Source organism: Schistocerca nitens, chromosome 2 (genome assembly GCF_023898315.1).
Source record: "Schistocerca nitens isolate TAMUIC-IGC-003100 chromosome 2, iqSchNite1.1, whole genome shotgun sequence".
NCBI classification, from domain to species: Eukaryota; Metazoa; Arthropoda; class Insecta; order Orthoptera; family Acrididae; genus Schistocerca; species Schistocerca nitens.
Genome location: NC_064615.1, coordinates 935,147,855 through 935,173,647, shown reverse-complemented (window position 1 = coordinate 935,173,647; position 25,793 = coordinate 935,147,855). Strand labels below are relative to the sequence as shown.

Below are 25,793 nucleotides of genomic sequence, written 5' to 3'. Positions count from 1 at the left end.
TTGGAAGGTAGGAGACGAGGTACTGGCAGAAGTTAAGCTGTGAGGACGGGGCGTGAGTCTTGCTTGGGTTGCTCAGTTGGTAGACCACTTGCCCGCGAAAGGCAAAGGTCCCGAGCTCGAGTCTCGGTCCGGCACACAGTTTTAATCTGCCAGGAAGTTTCAACGTCTGAATAGTATTGAAAAATTCAACTGATATTACGCTCCAATTTGTTGCTATGGAATAGCTGTATATTCATCTAAGCACATCGGAGTTGGAACAGAACTCGAAACAGTGGATGCACGCGTAAAGAAACAGAAGTCGGTTTCATGTAGTGGCTTGTGTTTTCTGAGAAACTAAAGCATTGGTTACCTTGTACAGAGTAGTGTAATAACAGGTGAATACTACCCTTGCGTTCTGGACTACATGGATGGAAGAATGCGTGAGGAAAGGCCTGGACTGTAAATAAAGATCAGTTTGTGTATACATATATTTTTTTCAGAACGAACCTGTCAGTCATGTGCTTTGACACCGGAAAATCTAACAGATTTCCAATCGCACAGGCTGGACGAGGTTCTACTGGCTCGACTCCGTGCGGGTCATAGTCCCCATAAGCGTGACTTTTTTCTCTGATGTCAAGATCTGCTCATTGGTGACACCAGTGGAATACACATTTTAGATATCCTAGAGCAGTTAATTTTATTTTCTGACGAGAGGGCAACAATGGATTTAAGTGGACATCTGCCGTCTATTTTAGCGGATGACGAGGCGACTGTTTTAAAATTTTGTCAATTGTCCAGGCTCAACCTTAACCTGTTAGGTACAGAGTAGCTTCCCCATCCTTTATTCGTCCAGTAATCAGCCTGCTCCAATTTCTGCTGTACTGTTTTGCATCATTAATTGTGTTTTCCCTAACTGAGTTTGAAAATAGACGGCTGAATTAGTTTTAATGTGTGTGTGTGTGTGTGTAAGTGCTGTGTGTTTTAAGAATGTAGTCCGGTTCATGTTGAAACTTTTATGGATTTCCTTTAACTCTCTCACTCGTCCCAAATATCTTCGTAAAGACGCTAAAGACCCTGATGTCGTGCGCCCAAGAACTCACGTCACCATCGTCATTCTCTTGACGTTGTGTAGACTCGGCAGTAAAGAGGGAAACAAAAGAACAACTGCGGGGAGAGCTTTCAAGCCAAGTCAAGCGTCATGCACCCAACAAGGTGACCACGATCGGGACAATGTTCTATTGCACAGGAAAAACAGGGAGAAATCAATGCCAACGTCGATGCGCTACAAGATCGGAAGTGCTGTGAAAATAGAGCAGGCGTTTTAGCGTAGATATCGTATATCGAGAAAAGAGGAATCTTGTGTTGAGGAAATGAGGAAGCTGAAAAAGAAAGGCAACAGATATTGCAGAACTGTGTCGAAGAACGCTGATTGCAGGATAGCCAATTACAGTTTCAAATCCCTTTCTAAAAGGAAAAAATGGTTCAAATGGCTCTGAGCACTATGGGACTTAACTGCTGAGGGCATCAGTCCCCTACAACTTAGAACTACTTAAACCTAACTAACCTAAGGACATCACACACATCCATGCCCGAGGCAGGATTCGAACCTGCAACCGCAGCGGTCGCGCGGTTCCAGACTGTAGCGCCTAGAACAGCTCGGCCATCCCGGCCGGCTTTGTAAAAGGACAAAATTGTTATAATCGGTTTCTGTATCTAAGTACATAATCTTTACGGTACTGTAGAATACACAGTTGCGAATACTTACAAGGAGAGTGCGCCAACTCGATTGACTATAACTGAATAAAAGTGTCTTACTTAATCGATGGTCGACAGCATGTACAAATTTTAAAAAATGCATAACACTCCGCTGTCTGCAATAATGTTATTTTATTTTCTATCCTTTTCGGTTCTGAATCATCATCAACGGCAGGAAAATTATCACAGGCGTATGACATGTCATACATTCTTTAAAATGAGTTATCGTAGGACACCATAATTGCCATGATAATCTAAAATCGAAAATTGTAGCAAGTCAGAAATATGATGGAATATTGACACAAGGACAACAAGTGATGTCAAAGAATAAAAATAATTTTAAAATATGGATATGTATCTGTTCTACCACACGTCAACGTCGTTTGTTTATAGAATTTTGCATTTCTGTATAAACTATGTGTGAAAGTTAACGAATGTAAAATTTAGAGAAGCACACGTCGCTGAAGAAACAATTCAGTGTATTAGACTGTCAGACCGAGTGAGGTGGCGCGGTGGTTAGCACACTGGACTCGCATTCGGCAGGACGACTGTTCAATCCGCGTCCGGCCATTCAGATTTAGGTTTCCCGTGATTTCCCTAAATTACTCAAGGCAAATGTCGGGATGGTCCCTTTAAAAGGGAAAGGCGGATTTCTTTCCCTGTCTTGCACCATCCGAGCTAGTACTCCGTCTCTAATGACCCCAATGTCGATGGGACGTTAAACCCAATACTCCTTCCTTCCTTTAACAGAGAGTCAGGACCAGCAGCTTCGCAAGAATCTAAAATGAGGTATTACTTGCCAGAAAGCTAAGCATTGCCTTGAAACAATACGAGTGAACACATGGAGTACTTGCAAAGCTATATATCCTGTCGTACGTTCTGTCCTTATTCCCCGTAGCTGAGTGGTCAGCGCGTCTGCCTGCCATGCTGCGTGCCAGGGCTCGATTTCTGGCCAGCTCGGAGATTTTCTTCGTTCGGGGGCTGGGTGTTCTGCTGGCCTCCGCATCATCATCATCATCGACACGCAATTCGCGCAATGTGGCGTCAGCTGGAAAAAACTTGCAGCTCGTTGGACGAACTTCCCCAGGTGGGGACTCCCCGCCATCAAAGCCATAAGATCATTTCATTTCATGTCTAAGTGTAAGTATAGACAGCGGTTATGGACAATATGCACACATCACAAGAGCAATATGTGGACCTGCTGTCATATTTCTGTTGTATCCGCACTCCAGTAGTTCAATATCAAAAGCCACACTACCTAACACAAAAAGCGAAGCACCCAGAAGGGAGCGAAACTTCACGGCTGAGAGGGTATGTGACGTTATTTCATTGATTACAATATCGCATCAGATTTACGACTAACTTGGCAGAATCACACTTTTCAGTATTGCGTTGCATCCTCTCTGTCCTGGTGCATGCACTGATCCGATTAACAAGCTGTTGTATCCGCTCCTAAGGTAAGCTGCCCACGACTGTTGTAACTGGTACTTGAGATCCTGGAATATTGGCAATGGTATAGAGCTGAAATCCCACACATGTTCTATAAGGAACAGATCAGAGGATCTTCCCGGCCACGCGAGTGCTTCAATATCATGCAGATAGTTCATAGAGACATGTGCAATGTGTGAACAAACATTGTACAATTGAAAAATGGCACCACGATACTGTGACGTGAGAGAAGACATATGAGGACGCAGGGCGTGTGTGATGTACCGTTGTGCCAACAAAGCTAGCTCCCCCCCCCCCCCCCCCAAACCACTACCAGCAGTGATCTGAATTCATGAGAATGAGATTTTCACTCTGCAGCGGAGTGTGCGCTGATATGAAACTTCTTGGCAGATTAAAACTGTGTGCCGGACCGAGACTCAAACTCAGGACCTTTGCCTTTCGCGGGCAAGTGCTCTACCAACTGAGCTACCCAAGCACGACCCACGCCCCGTCCTCACAGCTTTATTTCTGCCGGTACCTCGCCTCCTACCTTCCAAACTTAACAGAAGCTCTCCTGCGAACCTTGCAGAACTAGCACTCCTCAAAGAAAGGATATTGCGGAGACATGGCTTAGCCACAGCCTGCTCTAGTTCTGCAAGGTTCGCAGGAGAGCTTCTGTAAAGTTTAGAAGGTAGGAGACGAGGTACTAGCGTAAGTAAATCTGTGAGGACGGGCCATGGGTCGTGCTTGGGTAGCTCATTTGGTAGAGCACTTGCCCGCGAAAGGCAAACGTCCCGAGTTCGAGTCTCGAACAATGCGAATTCATACTTGATGGCTCCCCACAGCATGTCGCTAGCAGTAATATCATTGTGCGTCTCAAAAACAGTGAAAGAATGGAACCTCTTATCCGATCGCTGTCATACTCGGTGAAGATACTCATCTGGGGTGTTGCTAAACTGCGACTCATCGCTGGAGGCAATGTGACGCCATTCATGAGCAGCTCATGCTTCGTGATCGTGGCACCACTGCAAACACAGCCGTTTGTGTCGAGGTGTTAACTGCAGTCTACGCATGGATAGTTATTCCCTGCTGTGGAAGCTGCTACCTCTGACGAATGGTGCGATATGACACAGAACCTCGTTGGGAGTCTATTACTTGTTCTCAGATGGCTGGTGCAGATGTGAAGGGCTCACGATGGCGCACAATACGGCGATCCTCCCTTGTGGTGGTCTCACTTGATCAACTGGAAACTTGACTAATAGCATGCCTGCCGTCACGTTCCCAGGCTGTCCAACATCAGACCACTGTCGCATCCAAATGTTCCACAAATCTGGGTGTTACTCGATCAAATCGAAAACCTAATGAGGCTCCTTCCAAACTCGTGCCAGATGCTGACAACGCTGTCTCACACGCGTATATGGTCCCTCGCACTGAGGACTCGAGTCTGACGCTGCTCACGTCCCTTATACATCCTACCAGGCGTGGCAGGAAATCTAAACGCGGTTAACGCCAATTCACTATGGTGACCGTTCTAGTTTTCACGGAGAATTGTAGCTCTAATAATTTACATAACCATCGATGGGATTCCAATTCGGTTTTACAGAGGGTACTCTACAGCACTGGCTCCTTACTTAGCTTGCATTTATCGCGAATCTCTTGCCCAACGTAAAGTCCCAAGTGACTGGAAAAAAGCGCAGGTAACGCCTGTATATAAGAAGGGTAGAAGGACGGATCCTCAAAATTAAAGACCAATATCCTTAACATCGGTTTGTTGCAGAATTCTCGAACATATTCTCAGTTCGAATATAATGAATTTTCTTGAGACAGAGAAGTTTCTGTCCATGTATCAGCACGGCTTTAGAAAGCATCGCTCCTGCGAAACGCAACTCGCCCTTTTTTCTCATGATATCTTGCGAACCATATTCCTTGACTTCCGGAAAGCGTTTGACTCGGTGCCCCACTGCACACTCCTAACTAAGGTACGAGCATATGGGATTGGTTCTCAAGTATGTGAGTGGCTCGAGGACTTCTTAAGTAATAGAACCCAGTACGTTGTCCTCGATGGTGAGTGTTCATCGGAGGTGAGGGTATCATGTGGAGTGCCCCAGGGAAGTGTGGTAGGTCCGCTGTTGTTTTCTATCTACGTAAATGATCTTTTGGATAGGGTGGATAAAATGTGCGGCTGTTTGCTGATCATGCTGTGGTGTACGGGAAGGTGTCGTCGTTGAGTGACTGTATGAGGATACAAGATGACTTGGACAGGATTTGTGATTGGTGTAAAGAATGGCAGTTAACTCTAAATATAGATAAATGTAAATTAATGCAGATGAATAGGAAAAAAAATCCTGTAATGTATGAACATTAATAGTGTTTCGCTTGACATAGTCAGCTCTATTAAATATTTGTGCGTAACATTGCAGAGTGATATGAAGTGAGACAAGCATGTAATGGCAGTTGTGGGGAAGGCGGATAGTCGTCTTCGGTTCATCGGAGGAATTTTGGGAAGATGTGGTTCATCTGTAAAGGAGACCGCTTATAAAATACTAATACGACCTATTCTTGAGTACTGCTCGAGCGTTTGGGATCCCTATCAGGTCGGATTGAGGGAGGACATAGAAGCAATTCAGAGGCGGGCTGCTAGATTTGTTACTGGTAGGCTTAATCATCACGCGAGTGTTACGGAAATGCTTCAGGAACTCGGGTGGGAGTCTCTAGAGGAAAGGAGGCGTTCTTTTTGTGAATCGTTACTGAGGAAATTTAGAGAACCAGCATCTGAGGCTGACTGCAGTACAATTTTACTGCCGCCCACTTACATTTCGCGGAAAGACCACAAAGATAAGATAAGAGAGATTAGGGCTCGTACAGAGGCATATAGGCAGTCATTTTTCCCTCGTTCTGTTTGGAAGTGGAACAGGGAGAGAAGACGCTAGTTGTGGTACGAGGTACCCTCCGCCACGCACCGTATGGTGGATTACGGAGTACGTATGTAGATGTAGTAGATGTAGATGTAGATAGTGTGTACGTGTACGAAGTGGCGCTGACTGCCGACCCTGTCTTCCGGGTCTTCAGATTTTCTGTCAGCCAGTGCGTCCACAATAGAGCACTAGTGTTGGACGGCCTGTCGCTACCTGTTGCAGGAAGGCGCTGGCGATCCCGCCGGCCGAGTCTGGCGGCTTCTCCAAGTGCCGCGAGTACGCGCTGGACTGGGCGGCGCTCAACCTGTCCACCGTGCAGGCGGCAGACCCCGCCTGGCCCACGCGGCCCTGCTCCAGGGGCTGGGAGTTCGACAGTGACGAGGTGCCCTACTCCACCATCGCCATGGAGGTACGGCTCCTGCAGCTCGCCGCGGTTACTAGCCAGTGCTGCGCGATCCAAAAACCGACGAGTTCGGTGCTGTCGCAAACTGGCGGAAAGTACGTAAATACCACAGGCGACAATAAGAGCTCCTTCCGTTTCACGTTGTTGATCTGCTCGTGCTGCCACCACTCGATATCTCAACGAGAACAGCTGTTGGCTGTTCTGCCGGCTGGGGTGGCCGAGCGGTTCTAGGCGCTACAGTCTGGAACCGCGCGACCGCTACGCTCGCGGGTTCGAGTCCTGCCTCGGTCATGGATGTGTGTGATGTCCTTAGCTTAGTTAGGTTTAAGTAGTTCTAAGTTCTAGAGGACTGATGACCTCAGAAGTTAAATCCCATAGTGCTCAGAGCCATTTTTTTTTTTTTTTGTTGGCTGTTCTCGTAAATGTTCTTAGTTCTCAAATATGTATTTGGTTTCATCATTGTTATCTATCTTCCGCCTTTGCTCTAAATTCGTGGAGGTATGTCCCGTCTATGCACCTAAATGAAGGCAGTTTGTTTCTTGCCATACACGTTTTGCTTCTTCTATTTGGGAAGCATCATCAGTGGCCTGAAAAAAAATACATTTTCACACACCAATATATATATATATATATATATATATATATATATATATATATATATATATATATATATATATTAGTTTGTGTGTATTTTGCTGTGTGAAAATGTATTTTTTTTTCTGGCTACTGATGATGCTTCCCAAATAAAAGAAGCGAAACGTGTATGGCAAGAAAGAAACTGCCTATATATATATATATATATATATATATATATATATATATATATATATATATATATATATCCAGCGAAATATACACACACAAACCCATAAACATTTGCACAGCAAATTACACACATACAAAAAAAAAATTAGCACACACCAAAATACAAACACCCACACACACAAACTCAAAAAAAGGTACAAATTCACAAGCGCGTGCACAAACAGACACACACACACACACACACACACACACACACACACAACAAATGAAGAACATCAAACACAACAGAAACAAAAGACAGAGAATCACACAACAACAGTTGGCAACACAACACACCGAAAACACACATATGTTGATTATCAAATTCAAACGGCTCCGAGCACTATGAGACTTAACATCTGAGGTCATCAGTCCCCTAGACTTAAAACTACTTAAACCTAACTAACCTAAAGACACCACACACATCCATGCCCGAGGAACGATTCGAACCTGCGACCGTAGCAGCAGCGCGGTTCCGGACTGAAGCGCCTAGAACCGCTTGGCCACAACGGCCGGCTGTCGATTATCAAATAGATGTGAAAGTGGAATACACGATGTGACAAATTTGGGCCACCTGGAGCGTGAAGACTAACAAATTCATTTCCAAGACCACACACATGTGTTAACAGCGCTGGAAATCGTAACACCGAATGATACATTCACAATAAAGAACTTGTGCTACAAAAGTTGCTTCTAACCTAACAAGCAAGAAAAAAAAACACTACAAAATGTAACATAGCAACATATTATATCTATCACATAATAAGTTTATTGCACTCCTATGTATAAAAAGAAACATGTATTTGAGGCCACTGATGATGCTTCCCAAATAAAAGAATAAGAACGCGTATGGCAAAAAACAAATTGCCTTCATTTAGTTGCATAGACGGCACATAACTCCACGAAAGTATTTCGTTTCGTTTATTTCCATCTGCCGCACGGGATTAGCCGAGCGGCTAATCCCGGCGGAGGTTCAAGTCCTCCCTCGGGCATGGGTGTGTGTGTCTGTCCTTGGGATAATTTAGGTTAAGTAGTGTGTAAGCTTAGGGACTGATGACCTTAGCAGTTTAGTCCCATAAGATTTCAGACACACACATATTTCCATCTGTCTCTTTCTCTGAAAATTCAGGCTGTAGCTGTGACTTGTTCACTTCTAAAACAAAAAAGAACTTAGCGTTTCCTTAAAAGTCGTATAGAAAAGACTAAAAATAAAATAATAAAAAAGACAAAATTACAGAGATTTCGGTAGCTTTTGCGCCCTCGTCATCAGGAGTTAAGACTTCTGACTGCAGAGACCTCCTTCAGTTTTCACAATAGGCGACGTATTCGCCGTGCAAGAATCCGCCAATTGCGTCGATGTTTAAAATTGTTTTTATATATCGTTTATTTTTCCGTCTCAGTTGCACATTTCTTGTATAGTACGACTAGCTTCGACCACACTCTATCATCCTCGAATTTATGTACTGCCTGCGCAGCAACTATGCACAGAATTGTGATGTGTAGTTCTTGCGTAGATACGACGAATTGCTTTCGCAGCTACACAGATCTGGAAATTATCTAGTGTGGTCGAAACTAGTCAAACCGAAACAAATTTGCATTGAGCCGGGAAAATAAACCACACGTAAAATTTTAAAATTATTTCAATTCCCCACGAAGGCGAGGCGTAGCAGCGGATACAACCGTTTTCCAGGCAGTGGTTCTACACATTTCATAAGCTTTGGTTAGGTAGTAGCTGTGATGGAGTGGTAAGGTGCCGGGCTAACATCAATTCAGACATCCTCTAAAACAAATTTTACTAAAAAAAAATTCTTACTCAACAGTTATTAAAAACATATTCTCCTACCACTTTTATTTTTTCTTCTTTTAAGCACGGCTTACTCTTAACTGATGAAACTTACACTGATCCAACATCAAGGGTGAAATACCGGGGGTACAGTAGTTTCAAATTTGACCCCAAAGCAATTATAACACCAATTAAAAGTTTCAACTCAAGTTCCGTAACTAAAAAAATTTAAATGATGAAACCAACTAAATTAGGTTTAAGTAGTTTTAAGTCTAGGGGACTGATGACCTCAGATGTTAAGTCTCATAGTGCTCGGAGCCGTTTGAATTTGATAATCAACATATGTGTGTTTTCGGTGTGTTGTGTTGCCAACTGTTGTTGTGTGATTCTCTGTCTTTTGTTTCTGTTGTGTTTGATGTTCTTCATTTGTTGTGTGTGTGTGTGTGTGTGTGTGTGTGTTTGTGCACGCGCTCGTGAATTTGTACCTGTAACTAAAAAAGGTATCTTAAACAAAGGTATCTTAAACAAATTTATAATAAGAAACAGACAGCAACAACATTCTGATAAATCCAGTTTAGCAAAGCCCTTGAAATACACAACAACAAATTACAGTGGGACCCATTATCAAAAGTTTTATACACACCAGTTTTTCTCGTGCTACAATTTAAAATTTTCTCATTTATTGTACAGAAGTCCCGAACAATTTCAAAACAAGTTTAGATGCAAGACTTTTTCAGATGAACGCCAAATTAATAGACGTGAACTATTTAGTTACAAAAGATAATTACTCAACTCAAGAACAAATCTGCAGCATTGGAATTCATCCACCGCTACCTCAGTGGGTTTACAAAGGCGTAATCTTGTAATCATATTTTATTTCACACGTCACCCTTGCCCATCTTCCTGGTAGTACATTAGATGAGACAAATCAGGTACCACCGGTCCCACACATGCGTGCAAAATAAATGGCCCCCAACAGGGTAAACTCAGTGACAACCTTGTAACATGAAAAGTTAAAACGAACAAATGACCAGTCACGAAATAATGGAACTACAGGCGCCCCACAAGTGCAGCTTCAATTACAATATTTAGCAATACGAACAACTAAAACACACAGATGTGCAAGTACCCATTAATGAAGTTATTTAGCTCCACGTGGAGTTATCCAGTACTCGTGTGTAAATGCAATCAGAGCGCCGCGACAGTATAGTGAAGACTAGTCCGCGCTATCACTGCAGGTGCGGCGAAGTCGTTTTCTAGCACGCACACGGGCTGCTCCCAGCACAGGGCCCCGCTCACCAGCTTCCTCGTGCCGCTGCTAACTGAAGACTCCAGTGGCTGCCCGTCACAGGCTGCATCGTGGACCACATTCGCATCACAAGAATCTCTGACGAAGGGATTCTACACAACAACCGATTCCATCAGAGGGGCACAAAGACAAAAAATATCAAAACTTTGAGGAAGGTTTCGACCCACGGCAAAGAAGTTTAAAATATAAAAAGCAGATCAAATTAAAAGGTGCTTTCCTAAAAATACGTTTGGTGGACAATTTTTATCATGTCCACAAATTTTAAGGTGATTTTATATTACAGTTGAAACATACTTACTGGCGAAGATGTCCACGTCATACAACGTTACTCGTAAGGACTTCCAGCGTTTCAGAAGACGACTATAGGACATACAGAAAATAAACATCGGTGGACCAGCGGAAGTGGACCAGCGGAAAAATGCTCCTATCGGAGCACAGAGAAGGCGAATATGCACCTGGTTTAAAGATTCAGACTGAAAAGTGGGGTACTAGCTGTCTCAATCTCCCTTCCTCAGCGCCTTTACATATTTGCCCAAAAACTTTGGTCTGCGAACGTATTCGCGCTTTTTTATGCTGAGAGAGAAGGAACGAAAGGCAGTTGGAAAGAGACGAAAAAGTAATAAATTCTGGACGATAACAGACAGAGGTTGTGGTTTAGAAAGAGCGAAGGAGACAATGGCAATGTGAGAGAAACAGAGGGACACAGTGGCAGTGAATCATACTTGACAGCGACAGAACAATGCTAGGAAAACAGTGAAGGAGACATTGCCAGTGGGAGAGGAAGAAAGAGAAGGACAAAGTGGAAGCGGGTGAGAGCTACAGATAGTTACAGACTCTATGACAACGACAACGAGGAAGAAAAAGGTAGTGGCAATGAGAATCGAGTGAGAATGAAGAATGAGAGAGTGGCAGTAAGCGAGAGCAAGAGGGAGGCAGTAACAGAAAGAGGAGACGGTAGTAGTACGACAGAGTGAAGGAGACTATACTGTGACACAGGACACTGTGAAAAAGAGACACAAAGAGAAAATGACAATAAGTTGAGCTGAATGAGTGACTGAGACTGGACAAATGGGAGTCGAAACAAGGTTCAAAATGGCTCAAATGGCTCTGAGCACTATGGGAATTAACATCTGTGGTCATCAGTCCCCTATAACTTAGAACTACTTAAACCTAATTAACCTAAGGACAACACACAACACCCAGTCATCACGAGGCAGAGAAAATCCCTGATCCCGCCGGGAATCGAACCCGGGAAACCGAGCGTGGGAAGCGAGAACGCTACCGCACGAACACGAGCTGCGGACACGAAACAAGGCCCCGGGAGTAGACAACATTCCATTAGCACTACTGATGGCCTTGGGAGAGCCTGTCCTTACAAAACTCTACCATCTGGTGAGCAAGATGTATGAGACAGGCGAAATACCCTTAGACTTCAAGAAGAATATAATAATTCCAATCCCAAAGAAGGCAGGTGTTGCCAGATGTGAAAATTACCGAACTAGCAGTTTGATTAGTCACAGCTGCAAAATACTAACACGAGTTCTTAACAGACGAATGGAAAAACTGGTAGAAGCCGACCTCGGGGAAGATCAGTTGGGATTCCGTAGAAATACTGGAACACGTGAGGCACTACTGACCTTACGACTTATCTTAGAAGAAAGATTAAGGAAAGGCAAACCTACGTTTCTAGAATTTGTATACTTAAAGAAAGCTTTTGACAAAGTTGACTGGAACACTGTCTTTCAAATTCTAAAGGTGGCAGGGGTAAAATACAGGGAGCGAAAGGATATTTACAATTTGTACAGAAACCAGATGGCAGTTATAAGAGTCGAGGGGCATGAAAGGAAGCAGTGGTTGGGAAGGGAGTGAGACAGGGTTGTAGCCTCTCCCCGATGTTATTCAATCTGTATATTGTGCAAGCAGTAAAGGAAACAAAAGAAAAATTCGGAGTAGGTATTAAAATCTATGGAAAAGAAATAAAGGTTCGCCGATGACGTTGTAATTCTGTCAGAGACAGCAAAGGACTTGGAAGAGCAGTAGAACGGAATGGACAATGTCTTGAAAGGAGGACATAAGATGAACATCAACAAAAGCGAAACAAGGATAATGGAATGTAGTCGAATTAAGTCGGGTGATGCTGAGGGAATTAGATTAGGAAATGAGATACTTAAAGTAGTGAAGGAGTTTTGCTGTTTGGGGAGCAAAATAACTGATGGTCGAAGTAGAGAAGATATAAAATGTAGACTGGCAATGGCGAGGAAAGCGTTTCTGAAGAAGAGAAGTTTGTTAACATCGAGTATAGATTTAAATGTCAGGAAGTCGTTACTCAAAGTATTTGTATGGAGTGTAGCCATGTATGGAAGTGAAACATGGACGATAAATAGATTGGACAAGAAGAAAATAGAAGCTTTCGAAATGTGGTGCTACTGAAGAATTCTGAAGATTAGATGGGTAGATCACATAACTAATGAGGAGGTATTGAATAGAATTGGGGAGAAGAGGAGTTTGTGGCACAACTTGACAAGAAGAAGGGACCGGATGGTAGGACATGTTCTGAGGCATCAAGGGATCACCAATTTAGTATTGGAGGGCAGCGTGAAGTTTAAAAATCGTAGAGGGAGACCAAGAGATGAATATACTAAGCAGATTCAAAAGGATGTAGGATGCAGTAAGTACTGGGAGATGAAGAAGCTTGCACAGGATAGGGTAGCATGGAGAGCTGCATCAAACCAGTCTCAGGGCTGAAGACCACAACAACAACTACGGGTACGAGCGACTTACGGCGATTGACTAGTGGGTATGAGGGAGTTACAGTTAGGAGAGATTGTGGGGAGAGAGGTGAGTTGCATGTTAAAATGAGTGCGAATATGTTTGCATGCCAAACTTACTGGGAAAATATTTGAAGATGCTATGGAAGGTAGAATGCGGCACCTTTGAGTCAGAGCTGATTCGCCTTTCCTGTGCTCCAATAGGAGCATTTTTCTGTTAGTTTCCTTCTTTTCCCTGCTATAGCAGAGCATCTCACTCATCTGAACAGAACTTCACGGGTCAGCAAAATTATGATAGTTCGCTTATGTAATATTGAAATAATGCAAAATTAATATTACACCTCATACCAGATTTTATGTGCACAAAAAGTTTGCAAGCGCTTCGGTACGACGACATGGATCTTCCAGAACAATTCTGATGATAACGGAGACACTCTGCAGCATATTTCTCCGTGCTATATCACTTTATAAACTACATCTACGCCCCACACCGAATTTTACGAGTACGAGTGTATCTCGGAAAAGGATAAAGACATCAAGAAAATTTTCAGTTCTATTCGAGATCGCGATCTTAGGAATACATTGTGAAAATTATGCCCATTTGCTGTGCATAGCCCTCTTGGAATCAGCGGCTCGGTTTTTGCACCCAAAAACCATATTTTTCGAGTATTTCTCAATAACAGATAAGGATTTTTAAAAATGGGAGGATGGTACTGCTAGATAAATCTTCTTATATCCATATTTAAATTGGATGATGGTGGGACAACAGCTGGTATAATTTTTATTAAGAATGAAACTCCTTCAGCTCTACTTAAGATTTCATATTTATTTGGCTACTAGTTTCGACGTTGCGTCAACACCATCTTCAGGCTCTACATAACACACCATACATAAAACAAACCATGTGAGACATCAGTAGTCTGTGAGCTATTGTACAAAATAAATATATTATAAACATATTATATAAAGGATGATTTCATTAAAGCCGGCCGCTGTGGCCGAGCGGTTCTAGGCGCTTCAGTCCGGAACCGCGTTGCTGCTACGGTCGAATCCTGCCTCGGACATGGATGTGTTTGATGTCTTTAGGTTAGTCAGGTTTAAGTAGTTCTAACTCTAGGAGCCTGATGACCTCAGATGTCAGGTCCCAAAGTGCTTAGAGCCATCTGAACCATTTGAACTTCATTAAAAGTAGTTACATTTCGATCATTTTCATTATGATGCAATTTACCTTGACATTAGCAATTTATATGGTACAAACAAGTGCAAATGAGAGTATATGTACACGGTTACTTCCATTACAAATCAATACCAGACATTTGAATAAATGCCTTGAGATAGAGACTATAACATTAAAATTTGTGCAACTTGCTGTGGTTGTTTATTATTTAGATGTCGCCACACACTGAAATATACAAACCTATTTTATGTGTTCATGTAAGCTAACTTTGATACTCTGTATCTCAAGGCTGTTCGAGATCCGGATCTCATAAAAATATCGTGAAAATTTCAGCCATTTACTGCACATATCCGCCTTGGAACCCGCGGCTCGGTTTGGTATGGAAAAATGCTAAAAAAAGCGCTTTCCTGGGGGGTTTCTAAGGAACCATCCATGAACTGATTGTGCCTTTATAAGTCTCTTAAGGCCCGCCGTAGATCACATCAAGTGTGGGAACAATCTATATGCTCCAGTTGTCTAAGCAGGAGGACGTGTGTAACGTCAATACCTTGACCCTACACTGTAGGATAGTGGCACGAAGACGATCCTTCCATGGGGTATACAAATGGTCCCTAGTCCAATGGCTATCTGAAACACTTGACCCTACCTTTCTGTCACCATCAGAATCCGAGGTATATATGAGCCCCGGAAGAATCCCGTTTATATGCGCGGCGTTTTGGAACATATTAGGTAGCGCATGCTATCGCATTCGTAGGTCTATCGATAACGCAAGTCTCACAATTTTTGACTCAAATTAGAGGTGCTTAATATGGGCATAGTTTGTGGCGCGAAAAACATCAGGGCATCATTGAAGTCACTGACGCTAATTGTTCGGAAGGCGCGACAGGAACCTGATCTGGAAATCTGATCATTCGTTTTCCTCTCTGCAGGCGCGAATTAATTCAGTGCGACAACACAGAGTGGCTGATTTGTTTACACGTACTAACTTAACACTCCTGCCCCTTAAAGCAACTAAACGAAGGCGTATATTGCGAATCGAAACTAGGAGTAATGTGTGTCTATTTTTTTGGATGTATTGTAGTTTCGTGCAGTAGTCTTGTGAAACCATTGAGGTACTTACGAATAACCCTGTATACCCGATGTAGCAGCATCCAGGATGTTCCACATGTGGGCCTGCCCGCTCAAGGTGACATGATGTCAGCAGGTATGAAGAGTCGGCGCCATATTTCAAACTAATGCTCCTATAGATCTGTAACAGTCAAACATTTTCCTGTTTTAGTTCCGTGTCCGGAACCCAACGCCACGCCCTGCTACGTGTATAGTCCTCTTTTCAAGCTGCTTAGCGAACAGTGTCATAGAACCACCAAAAGCTGTTGTAATCTTTGTTCATTCACAGGCAATCAGTTTCAGTCAGCGATCGCCCGCCAAATCACGGATTTAGATCACAGTTAAAGGAACTAAATTCTTACATATTTTTATGTATAAAATATTAGAACTTCCTATAGATCATTTTCTACAGCTATTAAATAATTTGGAACAAGCATATTGGGGCCATCAGTTGCACAATTTAATGTTTATTTTCTACCAGTTTTGATTGTCAGTATCATCTTCAGGTATAAAACTGTAAAGAAAAAAAAACATACTATAGAATATACATAGGCGTCATAGCAAATGAAGGAATTACAAGAAATGTCATTTTTAAACCATAATACTTCCACGCTGTACATAACATGCAAACTAATAACCATGACAGCTAGATAGATACGTCAAGGGGTATGACCACTTGTCTACATGTGCTAAACTGAGATCGTTCTGTAGAGCTTTTAGTGTTGACTAATGGTCCCCACAAGGCCAAATAGCACTTTAGCAAGATTTAGTTGTCACTAGACAGATTGAATCATTGATTTCTACGCCTGGCTTAAACGCATCTCAAATTTTTATTACCTTTCTTCGATCTACATATGTAATAACTTGATCTGCAACCATCACATAGAGTGTCAGTTTTTAATGTTGTACTACGTTACAGTCCTTTGAACTGACTTCATTCGCAATGTTTAGTGCAGATAAATACCTTCTTTTTAGTTTCTGTAACCCTAAGGTTGATAGACCAAAATAATTGTAACATGGTATGTATTTATGCTGTTCTTCAGAAAGAGGACGTCGTGTTATTTTTGTGTTTCTGTTGCTGTAATCTTTGGCTACACCAAAGAACACTTCTAACATTTTAGGCACTCATACTGTGTATGTGTCTGTTGATGCTATCATTGTCTAGACCAAAGAACACTTGAAACATTTTAGGCTCTCATACTATGTATGTGTCATTTTTCTTTCTTCGATTCACTCTCAATCCATGTTCCGTACTCATTAGATCCCCCCATGAACCATGGACCTTGCCGTTGGTGGGGAGGCTTGCGTGCCTCAGCGATACATATGGCCGTACCGTAGGTACAACGGAGGGGTATCTGTTGAGAGGCCAGACAAACATGTGGTTCCTGAAGAGGGGCAGTAGCCTTTTCAGTAGTTGCAGGGGCAACAGTCTGGATGATTGACTGATCTGGCCTTGTAACATTAACCAAAACGGCCTTGCTGTGCTGGTACTGCGAACGGCTGAAAGCAAGGGGAAACTACAGCCGTAATTTTTCCCGAGGACATGCAGCTTTACTGTATGATTAAATGATGATGGCGTCCTCTTGGGTAAAATATTCCGGAGGTAAAATAGTCCCCCATTCGGATCTCCGGGCGGGGACTACTCAAGAGGACGTCGTTATCAGGAGAAAGAAAACTGGCGTTCTACGGATAGGAGCGTGGAATGTCAGATCCCTTAATCGGGCAGGTAGGTTAGAAAATTTAAAAAGGGAAATGGATAGGTTAAAGTTGGATATAGTGGGAATTAGTGAAGTTCGGTGGCAGGAGGAACAAGACTTTTGGTCAGGTGATTACAGGGTTATAAATACAAAATCAAATAGGTGTAATGCAGGAGTAGGTTTAATAATGAATAAAAAAAATAGGAGTGCGGGTTAGCTACTACAAACAGCATAGTGAACGCATTATTGTGGCCAAGATAGACACAAAGCCCATGCCTACTACAGTAGTACAAGTTTATATGCCAACTAGCTCTGCAGATGATGAAGAAATTGATGAAATGTATGACGAGATAAAAGAAATTATTCAGGTAGTGAAGGGAGACGAAAATTTAATAGTCATGGGTGACTGGAATTCGTCAGTAGGAAAAGGGAGAGAAGGAAACATAGTAGGTGAATATGGATTGGGGGGAAGAAATGAAAGAGGAAGCCGCCTTGTAGAATTTTGCACAGAGAATAACTTAATCATAGCTAACACTTGGTTCAAGAATCATAAAAGAAGGTTGTATACCTGGAAGAATCCTGGAGATACTAAAAGGTATCAGATAGATTATATAATGGTAAGACAGGGATTTAGGAACCAGGTTTTAAATTGTAAGACATTTCCAGAGGCAGATGTGGATTCTGACCACAATCTATTGGTTATGAACTGCAGATTGAAACTGAAGAAACTGCAAAAAGGTGGGAATTTAAGGAGATGGGACCTGGATAAACTGAAAGATCCAGAGGTTGTAGAGAGTTTCAGGGAGAGCATAAGGGAACAATTGACAGGAATGGGGGAAAGAAATACAGTAGAAGAAGAATGGGTAGCTCTGAGGGATGAAGTAGTGAAGGCAGCAGACGATCAAGTAGGTAAAAAGACGAGGGCTAATAGAAATCCTTGGGTAACAGAAGAAATATTGAATTTAATTGATGAAAGGAGAAAATATAAAAATGCAGTAAATGAAGCAGGCAAAAAGGAATACAAACGTCTCAAAAATGAGATCGACAGGAAGTGCAAAATGGCTAAGCAGGGATGGCTAGAGGACAAATGTAAGGGTGTAGAGGCTTGTCTCACTAGGGGTAAGATAGATACTGCCTACAGGAAAATTAAAGAGACCTTTGGAGAGAAGAGAACCACATGTATGAATATCAAGAGTTCAGATGGCAACCCAGTTCTAAGCAAAGAAGGGAAGGCAGAAAGGTGGAAGGAGTATATAGAGGGTTTATACAAGGGCGATGTACTTGAGGACAATATTATGGAAATGAAAGAGGATGTAGATGAAGAAGAAATGGGAGATAAGATACTGCGTGAAGAGTTTGACAGAGCACTGAAAGACCTGAGTCGAAACAAGGCCCCGGGAGTAGACAACCTTCCATTAGAACTACTGATGGCCTTGGGAGAGCCAGTCATGACAAAACTCTACCATCTGGTGAGCAAGATGTATGAGACAGGCGAAATACCCACAGACTTCAAGAAGAATACAATAATTCCAATCCCAAAGAAAGCAGGTGTTGACAGATGTGAAAATTACCGAACTATCAGTTTAATAAGTCACAGCTGCAAAATACTAACGCGAATTCTTTACAGACGAATGGAAAAACTGGTAGAAGCGGACCTCGGGGAAGATCAGTTTGGATTCCGTAGAAATGTTGGAACACGTGAGGCAATACTAACCTTACGACTTATCTTAGAAGAACGATTAAGAAAAGGCAAACCTACGTTTCTAGCATTTGTAGACTTAGAGAAAGCTTTTGACAACGTTAACTGGAATACTCTCTTTCAAATTCTGAAGGTGGCAGGGGTAAAATACAGGGAGCGAAAGGCTATTTACAATTTGTACAGAAACCAGATGGCAGTTACAAGAGTCGAGGGGCATGAAAGGGAAGCAGTGGTTGGGAAAGGAGTGAGACAGGGTTGTAGCCTCTCCCCGATGTTATTCAATCTGTATATTGAGCAAGCAGTAAAGGAAACAAAAGAAAAATACGGAGTAGGTATTAAAATTCATGGAGAAGAAGTAAAAACTTTGAGGTTCGCCGATGACATTGTAATTCTGTCAGAGACAGCAAAGGACTTGGAAGAGCAGTTGAACGGAATGGACAGTGTCTTGAAAGGAGGATATAAGATGAACATCAACAAAAGCAAAACGAGGATAATGGAATGTAGAAAAATTAAATCGGGTGATGCTGAGGGGATTAGATTAGGAAATGAGACACTTAAAGTAGTAAAGGAGTTTTGCTATTTAGGGAGTAAAATAACTGATGATGGTCAAAGTAGAGAGGATATAAAATGTAGACTGGCAATGGCAAGGAAATCGTTTCTGAAGAAGAGAAATTTGTTAACATCGAGTATAGATTTAAGTGTCAGGAAGTCGTTTCTGAAAGTATTTGTATGGAGTGTAGCCATGTATGGAAGTGAAACATGGACGATAACCAGTTTGGACAAGAAGAGAATAGAAGCTTTTGAAATGTGGTGCTACAGAAGAATGCTGAAGATAAGGTGGGTAGATCACGTAACTAATGAGGAGGTATTGAATAGGATTGGGGAGAAGAGAAGTTTGTGGCACAACTTGACTAGAAGAAGGGATCGGTTGGTAGGATATGTTTTGAGGCATCAAGGGATCACAAATTTAGCATTGGAGGGCAGCGTGGAGGGTAAAAATCGTAGAGGGAGACCAAGAGATCAATACACTAAGCAGATTCAGAAGGATGTAGGTTGCAGTAGGTACTGGGAGATGAAGCAGCTTGCACGGGATAGAGTGGCGTGGAGAGCTTAATCAAACCAGTCTCAGGACTGAAGACCACAACAACAACAACACTCATTAGATTCTTCACTCCATTCAACACCTGCTGTAATGCTTCTTCACTTTCACTCAGGACAGCAATGTCATCAAGGAATCTTAATATTGATATCCTCTTATCTTGAATTTTAATCCCAGTTTTGAACCTTTCTTTTACTGGTACTTTCGTCACTGCTTCTTCGAAGTGTAGATTGAACAGCAGGGGCAAAAACTACATTCCTATCCCACAACCTTTTCAATCCGAGCACTTCGTTCTTGGTCTTCTACTCTTATTGTTCCCTCTAGATTCTTGTAAATACACTCCTGGCTCAAAATGGCTCTGAGCACTATGGGACTCAACTGCTGTGGTCATAAGGCCCCTAGAACTTAGAACTACTTAAACCTAACTAACCTAAGGACAGCACACAACACCCAGCCATCACGAGGCAGAGAAAATCCCTGACCCCGCCGGGAATCGAACCCGGGAACCCGGGCGTGGGAAGCTATAACGCTACCGCACGAACACGAGATGCGGGCAATACACTCCTGGAAATTGAAATAAGAACACCATGAATTCATTGTCCCAGGAAGGGGAAACTTTATTGACATATTCCTGGGGTCAGATACACCACATGATCACACTGACAGAACCACAGGCACATAGACACAGGCAACAGAGCATGCACAATGTCGGCACTAGTACAGTGTATATCCACCTTTCGCAGCAATGCAGGCTGCTATTCTCCCATGGAGACGATCGTAGAGATGCTGGATGTAGTCCTGTGGAACGGCTTGCCATGCCATTTCCACCTGGCGCCTCAGTTGGACCAGCGTTCGTGCTGGACGTGCAGACCGCGTGAGACGACGCTTCATCCAGTCCCAAACATGCTCAATGGGGGACAGATCCGGAGATCTTGCTGGCCAGGGTAGTTGACTTACACCTTCTAGAGCACGTTGGGTGGCACGGGATACATGCGGACGTGCATTGTCCTGTTGGAACAGCAAGTTCCCTTGCCGGTCTAGGAATGGTAGAACGATGGGTTCGATGACGGTTTGGATGTACCGTGCACTATTCAGTGTCCCCTCGACGATCACCAGTGGTCTACGGCCAGTGTAGGCGATCGCTCCCCACACCATGATGCCGGGTGTTGGCCCTGTGTGCCTTGGTCGTATGCAGTCCTGATTGTGGCACTCACCTGCACGGCGCCAAACACGCATACGACCATCATTGGCACCAAGGCAGAAGCGACTCTCATCGCTGAAGACGACACGTCTCCATTCGTCCCTCCATTCACGCCTGTCGCGACACCACTGGAGGCGGGCTGCACGATGTTGGGGCGTGAGCAGAAGACGGCCTAACGGTGTGCGGGACCGTAGCCGAGCTTCATGGAGATGGTTGCGAATGGTCCTCGCCGATACCCCAGGAGCAACAGTGTCCCTAATTTTCTGGGAAGTGGCGGTGCGGTCCCCTAAGGCACTGCGTAGGATCCTACGGTCTTGGCGTGCATCCGTGCGTCGCTGCGGTCCGGTCCCAGGTCGACGGGCACGTGCACCTTCCGCCGACCACTGGCGACAACATCGATGTACTGTGGAGACCTCACGCCCCACGTGTTGAGCAATTCGGCGGTACGTCCACCCGGCCTCCCGCATGCCCACTATACGCCCTCGCTCAAAGTCCGTCAACTGCACATACGGTTCACGTCCACGCTGTCGCGGCATGCTACCAGTGTTAAAGACTGCGATGGAGCTCCGTATGCCACGGCAAACTGGCTGACACTGACGGCGGCGGAGCACAAATGCTGCGCAGCTAGCGCCATTCGACGGCCAACACCGCGGTTCCTGGTGTGTCCGCTGTGCCGTGCGTGTGATCATTGCTTGTACAGCCCTCTCGCAGTGTCCGGAGCAAGTATGGTGGGTCTGACACACCGGTGTCAATGTGTTCTTTTTTCCATTTCCAGGAGTGTATTGTGTATTACCTGTCTTTTCCTCAGGATTTCGAACATCTTGCACCATTTTGTACTGTCGAAAGCTTTTTCCAGGTGACAAATCCTACGAACGTGTTTTGATTTTTCTTCAGTCTTGCTTCCATTATAAACCGCAACGCGAGAAATGCCTCTGTGGTGCCTTTATCTTTCCTCAAGTCAAACTGATCGTCATGTAACAGATCCTCAAATGGAAACACGAAGGAACTACCTCAGCTACAGCTAGACCAAGCAGGCATCGTGCACTGACGTACGGGCACCGTCGAGCATTGCGAAGGCTGGTTGCAAAAAATCTCATGATATCAGCGGAGAGAATCACTAATGAGTACCAAAGTGCTACCACCAGTCCAACTAGCACAATGACTGTGCATAAGGATTTAAAAAGAACAGGGTAAAATGGTCGAACGGCTTCTCATAAACCACGCATTTTTGTAGTCAGTGGTAAGTGACTCTTTGAGGTCGTGTGAAAATATGGAGTGATGATTCGTGCTTTATCCTGTGGCAGTCCTATGGAAGGAGTTAGGTCACATAATGCTTTATTAAACTTGACTACCGGTTTCGCCTTTGTTGTATCCCATAGCGTTGCGTGGGCTTTCTAGGCAGAAAACAAAGAATGAGGACATATCAACAGTGCTGATAAAAGGCTTTTACTTAAGCAGATGCGCTGTACATAAGCACTCAGTTCCGATAGAATGCCCCAGAGTGTTCCAAGTTGGTTGTTTTACAGTCACTGGCAGAGAGGCGGTGTACTCGCAGGCTGACATCACAAGACTGAAGGGGTGGTAGTAGCCTCTCATTCACTTCGATCGCGGCGCCCCCTGGACCGCCTGAGGACGGCGTGGGCCTAGGTCGGCCGTCAATTGGCGGTCGCGTTTGATGTGTGTGGTTGCTTCTGACGGCAGCGCTTGTAACGTCTGATGTCAGCCTATGAATGGCGAAGTTACGCGTCGGCATGGTGTCTGTTGCGAACGACGGCGGGCGTCAACAAATCTAAAACTTTCGCAGCGTAACATAGGCGCGTGTGTGACGCTGCTAACTCTTTAGATCTGATGACACTTGCAAAGACGAAACCGATAATTAAGTTTGATAAAATATTATGTCACCACGATACTGACTCTTATAATCTAATACGATACCCTTCAGTCCATTCATTTTGAGAATCAAGGGGCGATCTGTGATATTACAGTAGTGAAGATGAATTTCTCTGCCAAGTTCTCTAATAAATGCTTTCCAGGTATGAAGATGGTAACTTGATTACCGAAACCGGTTATCGAACATAAAGGTTATAATTAACGATCTTGGCAAAGAAGTTTATCTTCACTAATCTAATACGATACAAAATTCGCAGGTCTCCTCAGGAGGTACAAACGGCCTCAATTTGCGAGGGTTTGGGTCTAGGGAATCCCCGGAGAAGGCTACCTGTCGTCGTCTGTAGTGCCACAGTGGCAACAGAGAACTGTGGAGGAGATGATGCAACAATATCGGGGTGTTTTCCTCGTTTAGGGTGTGGTCCCCCTATTAAGCATTTTTTTTCTTTACTTTTTTTTTTTTTAATGTGGGCCGCCTCGAATTCCTCTCCTGTACCAACCTGTTCATATTAGAGTAGCACTTGCAGCCTACGTCATCAGTTACTTGCTGGACGTATCCCAATCTCTGTCTTCCTTTACAGTTTTTGCCCTCTTCAGTTCCCTCTAGTTCCATGGAGTTCATTCCCTTATATCTTAACTGGTGTCTTCTCGTCCTGTCCCCTCTCCTTATCAGTGTTTTCCACATATTCCTTTCCTCTCCGAGTCTGCGCAGAATCTCCTCATACCTTACCCTATCAGTCCACCCAATTTTCAACATTCGTCTGTAGCACCACAGATCCTTCGATTCTCTTCTGTTCCGGTTTTCCCACAATCCGTGTTTCACCTCCATACAATGCCGTGCTCCAAACGTACAGCCAGCCGGAGTGGCCGTGCGGTTCTAGGCGCTACAGTCTGGAACCGAGCGAACGCTACGGTCGCAGGTTCGAATCCTGCCTCGGGCATGGATGTGTGTGATGTCCTTAGGTTAGTTAGGTTTAATTAGTTCTAAGTTCTAGGCGACTGATGACCTCAGAAGTTAAGTCGCATAGTGCTCAGAGCCATTTGAACCATTTTTTTCCAAACGTACATTCTCAGAAGTTTCCTCCTCTCTCTTTGATAGTATCAGACTTCTCTCGGCAAGGAATGCCCTTTTTGCCAGTGCTAATCTGCTTTTGATGTCCTCCTTGCTTCGTCCGTTACTGGTTACCTTGCTGCCTAGGTAGCAGAATTCCATAAGTCCATCTACTATGTGACCATCAGTGTTAAGTTTCTCGCTGTTCTCATTTCTGCTACTTCTCATTACTTTCGTCTTTCTTCGATTAACTCTCAATCCGTATTCGGTACTCATTAGACTGTTCATTCCATTCAGCAAATCATGTAATTCTTCTTCATTTTCACTCAAGATAGGAATGTTATCAGCGAATACTATCATCGATATCCTTTCACATTGAATTTTAATTCCACTCTTGAACCTACCTTTTATTTCCATCATTGCTTCTTCGATGTACCGATTGAGCAGCAGGCGTGAAACATTACACTCCTGTCTTACACCCTTTTCAATCAGAGCACTTCGTTCTTGCTCGTCCTTTCTTATTATTTCCTCTTGGCTTTTGTATATGCTGTCTATTACCCGCCTCTCCCTACAGCTTGCAACTATTTTTCTCAGAATTTTGAACATCTTGCACCATTTTACATCGTCGAACGGTTTTTCCAAGTCGACGAATCCTGTGAATGTGTCTTGATTTTTCTTTATTCTTGCTTCCATTATCAACCGCAACGTCAGAATTGCCTCTTTGGTGCCTTTACTTCTCCTAAAGCCAAACTGATCGTCATCTAACACATCGTCAATTTTCTTTTCCATTCTTCTGCATATTAGACTTGTCAGCAACTTGGCTTCACGATCTTTTAAGCTGATTGTGCGATAATTCTCGCAGTTGTCCACATTAGCAGTCTTCGGAATTGTGTGGATGATATTTGTCACAAAATCAGATGGTAAGTCTCCAGACTCATACATTCTACATACCAACGTGAATAGTCGTTTGGTTGCCACTTCCCCTAATTATTTTATAAATTCTAATGGAATACTGTCTATCCAGTCACATTTGATCTTAAGTCCTCCAAAGCTCTCTTAAATTTTGATTCTACTACTGAATCCCCCATCTCTTCTAAATCGACTCATCTTGCTTCTTCTGTCACATCAGAGAAACCTCCGCCGTTATAGAGGCTTTCAATGTATTCTTTCCACCTTTCCGCTCTCTCCTCTGCATTTAACAACGGAATTCCCGTTGCACTCTTAATGTTACCACCCTTTTAATTCAACCGAACGTTATTTTGACATTCCTATATGCCGAGTCAATTCTTCCACCAACCATTTCTTTTTCGATTTCTTTACATTTTTCATGCAGCCATTTCCTCTTAGCTTCCCGCTTAAGAAAACGCTAAATGAAGAAGGATGTGAACATATAGGATGGTCAATCGTCAACGCAGCTGCTTCAGCGGCGTGCGCCGGATGCAGTGCGAGTCGCAGGAGGTCCGCAGTAAACGTAGTATATGTCGCTTCAGTTGTTTCTAACATATTTATCATAAACCCTTAAAGAGGAAGTAAATTACGCGTGTTAAAAAAGGAGATGCTGAAACTGCCTTCCCTTGTTGTTCGAGCAATTTTGATACCTGCTTAGGGAATTGCTCATTACACCCTACAGTTCCCTCTGAGAAATGGCAGCATTTCTTGACGGATGTTAGTTTTAAGGTCATCGAAAGTAGTTTTGATTTGCTAACTTTCTCTTTTAATGCACTCGAGAGA

At 43.5% G+C, this 25,793-nt stretch overlaps 1 protein-coding gene across 1 annotated transcript in view; it reads left to right on the top strand.

Annotated features, from left to right (window-relative positions):
- LOC126237261 (organic cation transporter protein-like) overlaps window positions 1–25,793 on the top strand; it is a 177,893-nt gene that overhangs the window by 75,367 nt on the left and 76,733 nt on the right. The window contains exon 2 of the mRNA XM_049947185.1: window positions 6,300–6,486. Within this exon, the coding sequence (XP_049803142.1) occupies window positions 6,300–6,486 (187 nt within the window). The remainder of the gene's footprint in view (window positions 1–6,299; window positions 6,487–25,793) is intronic.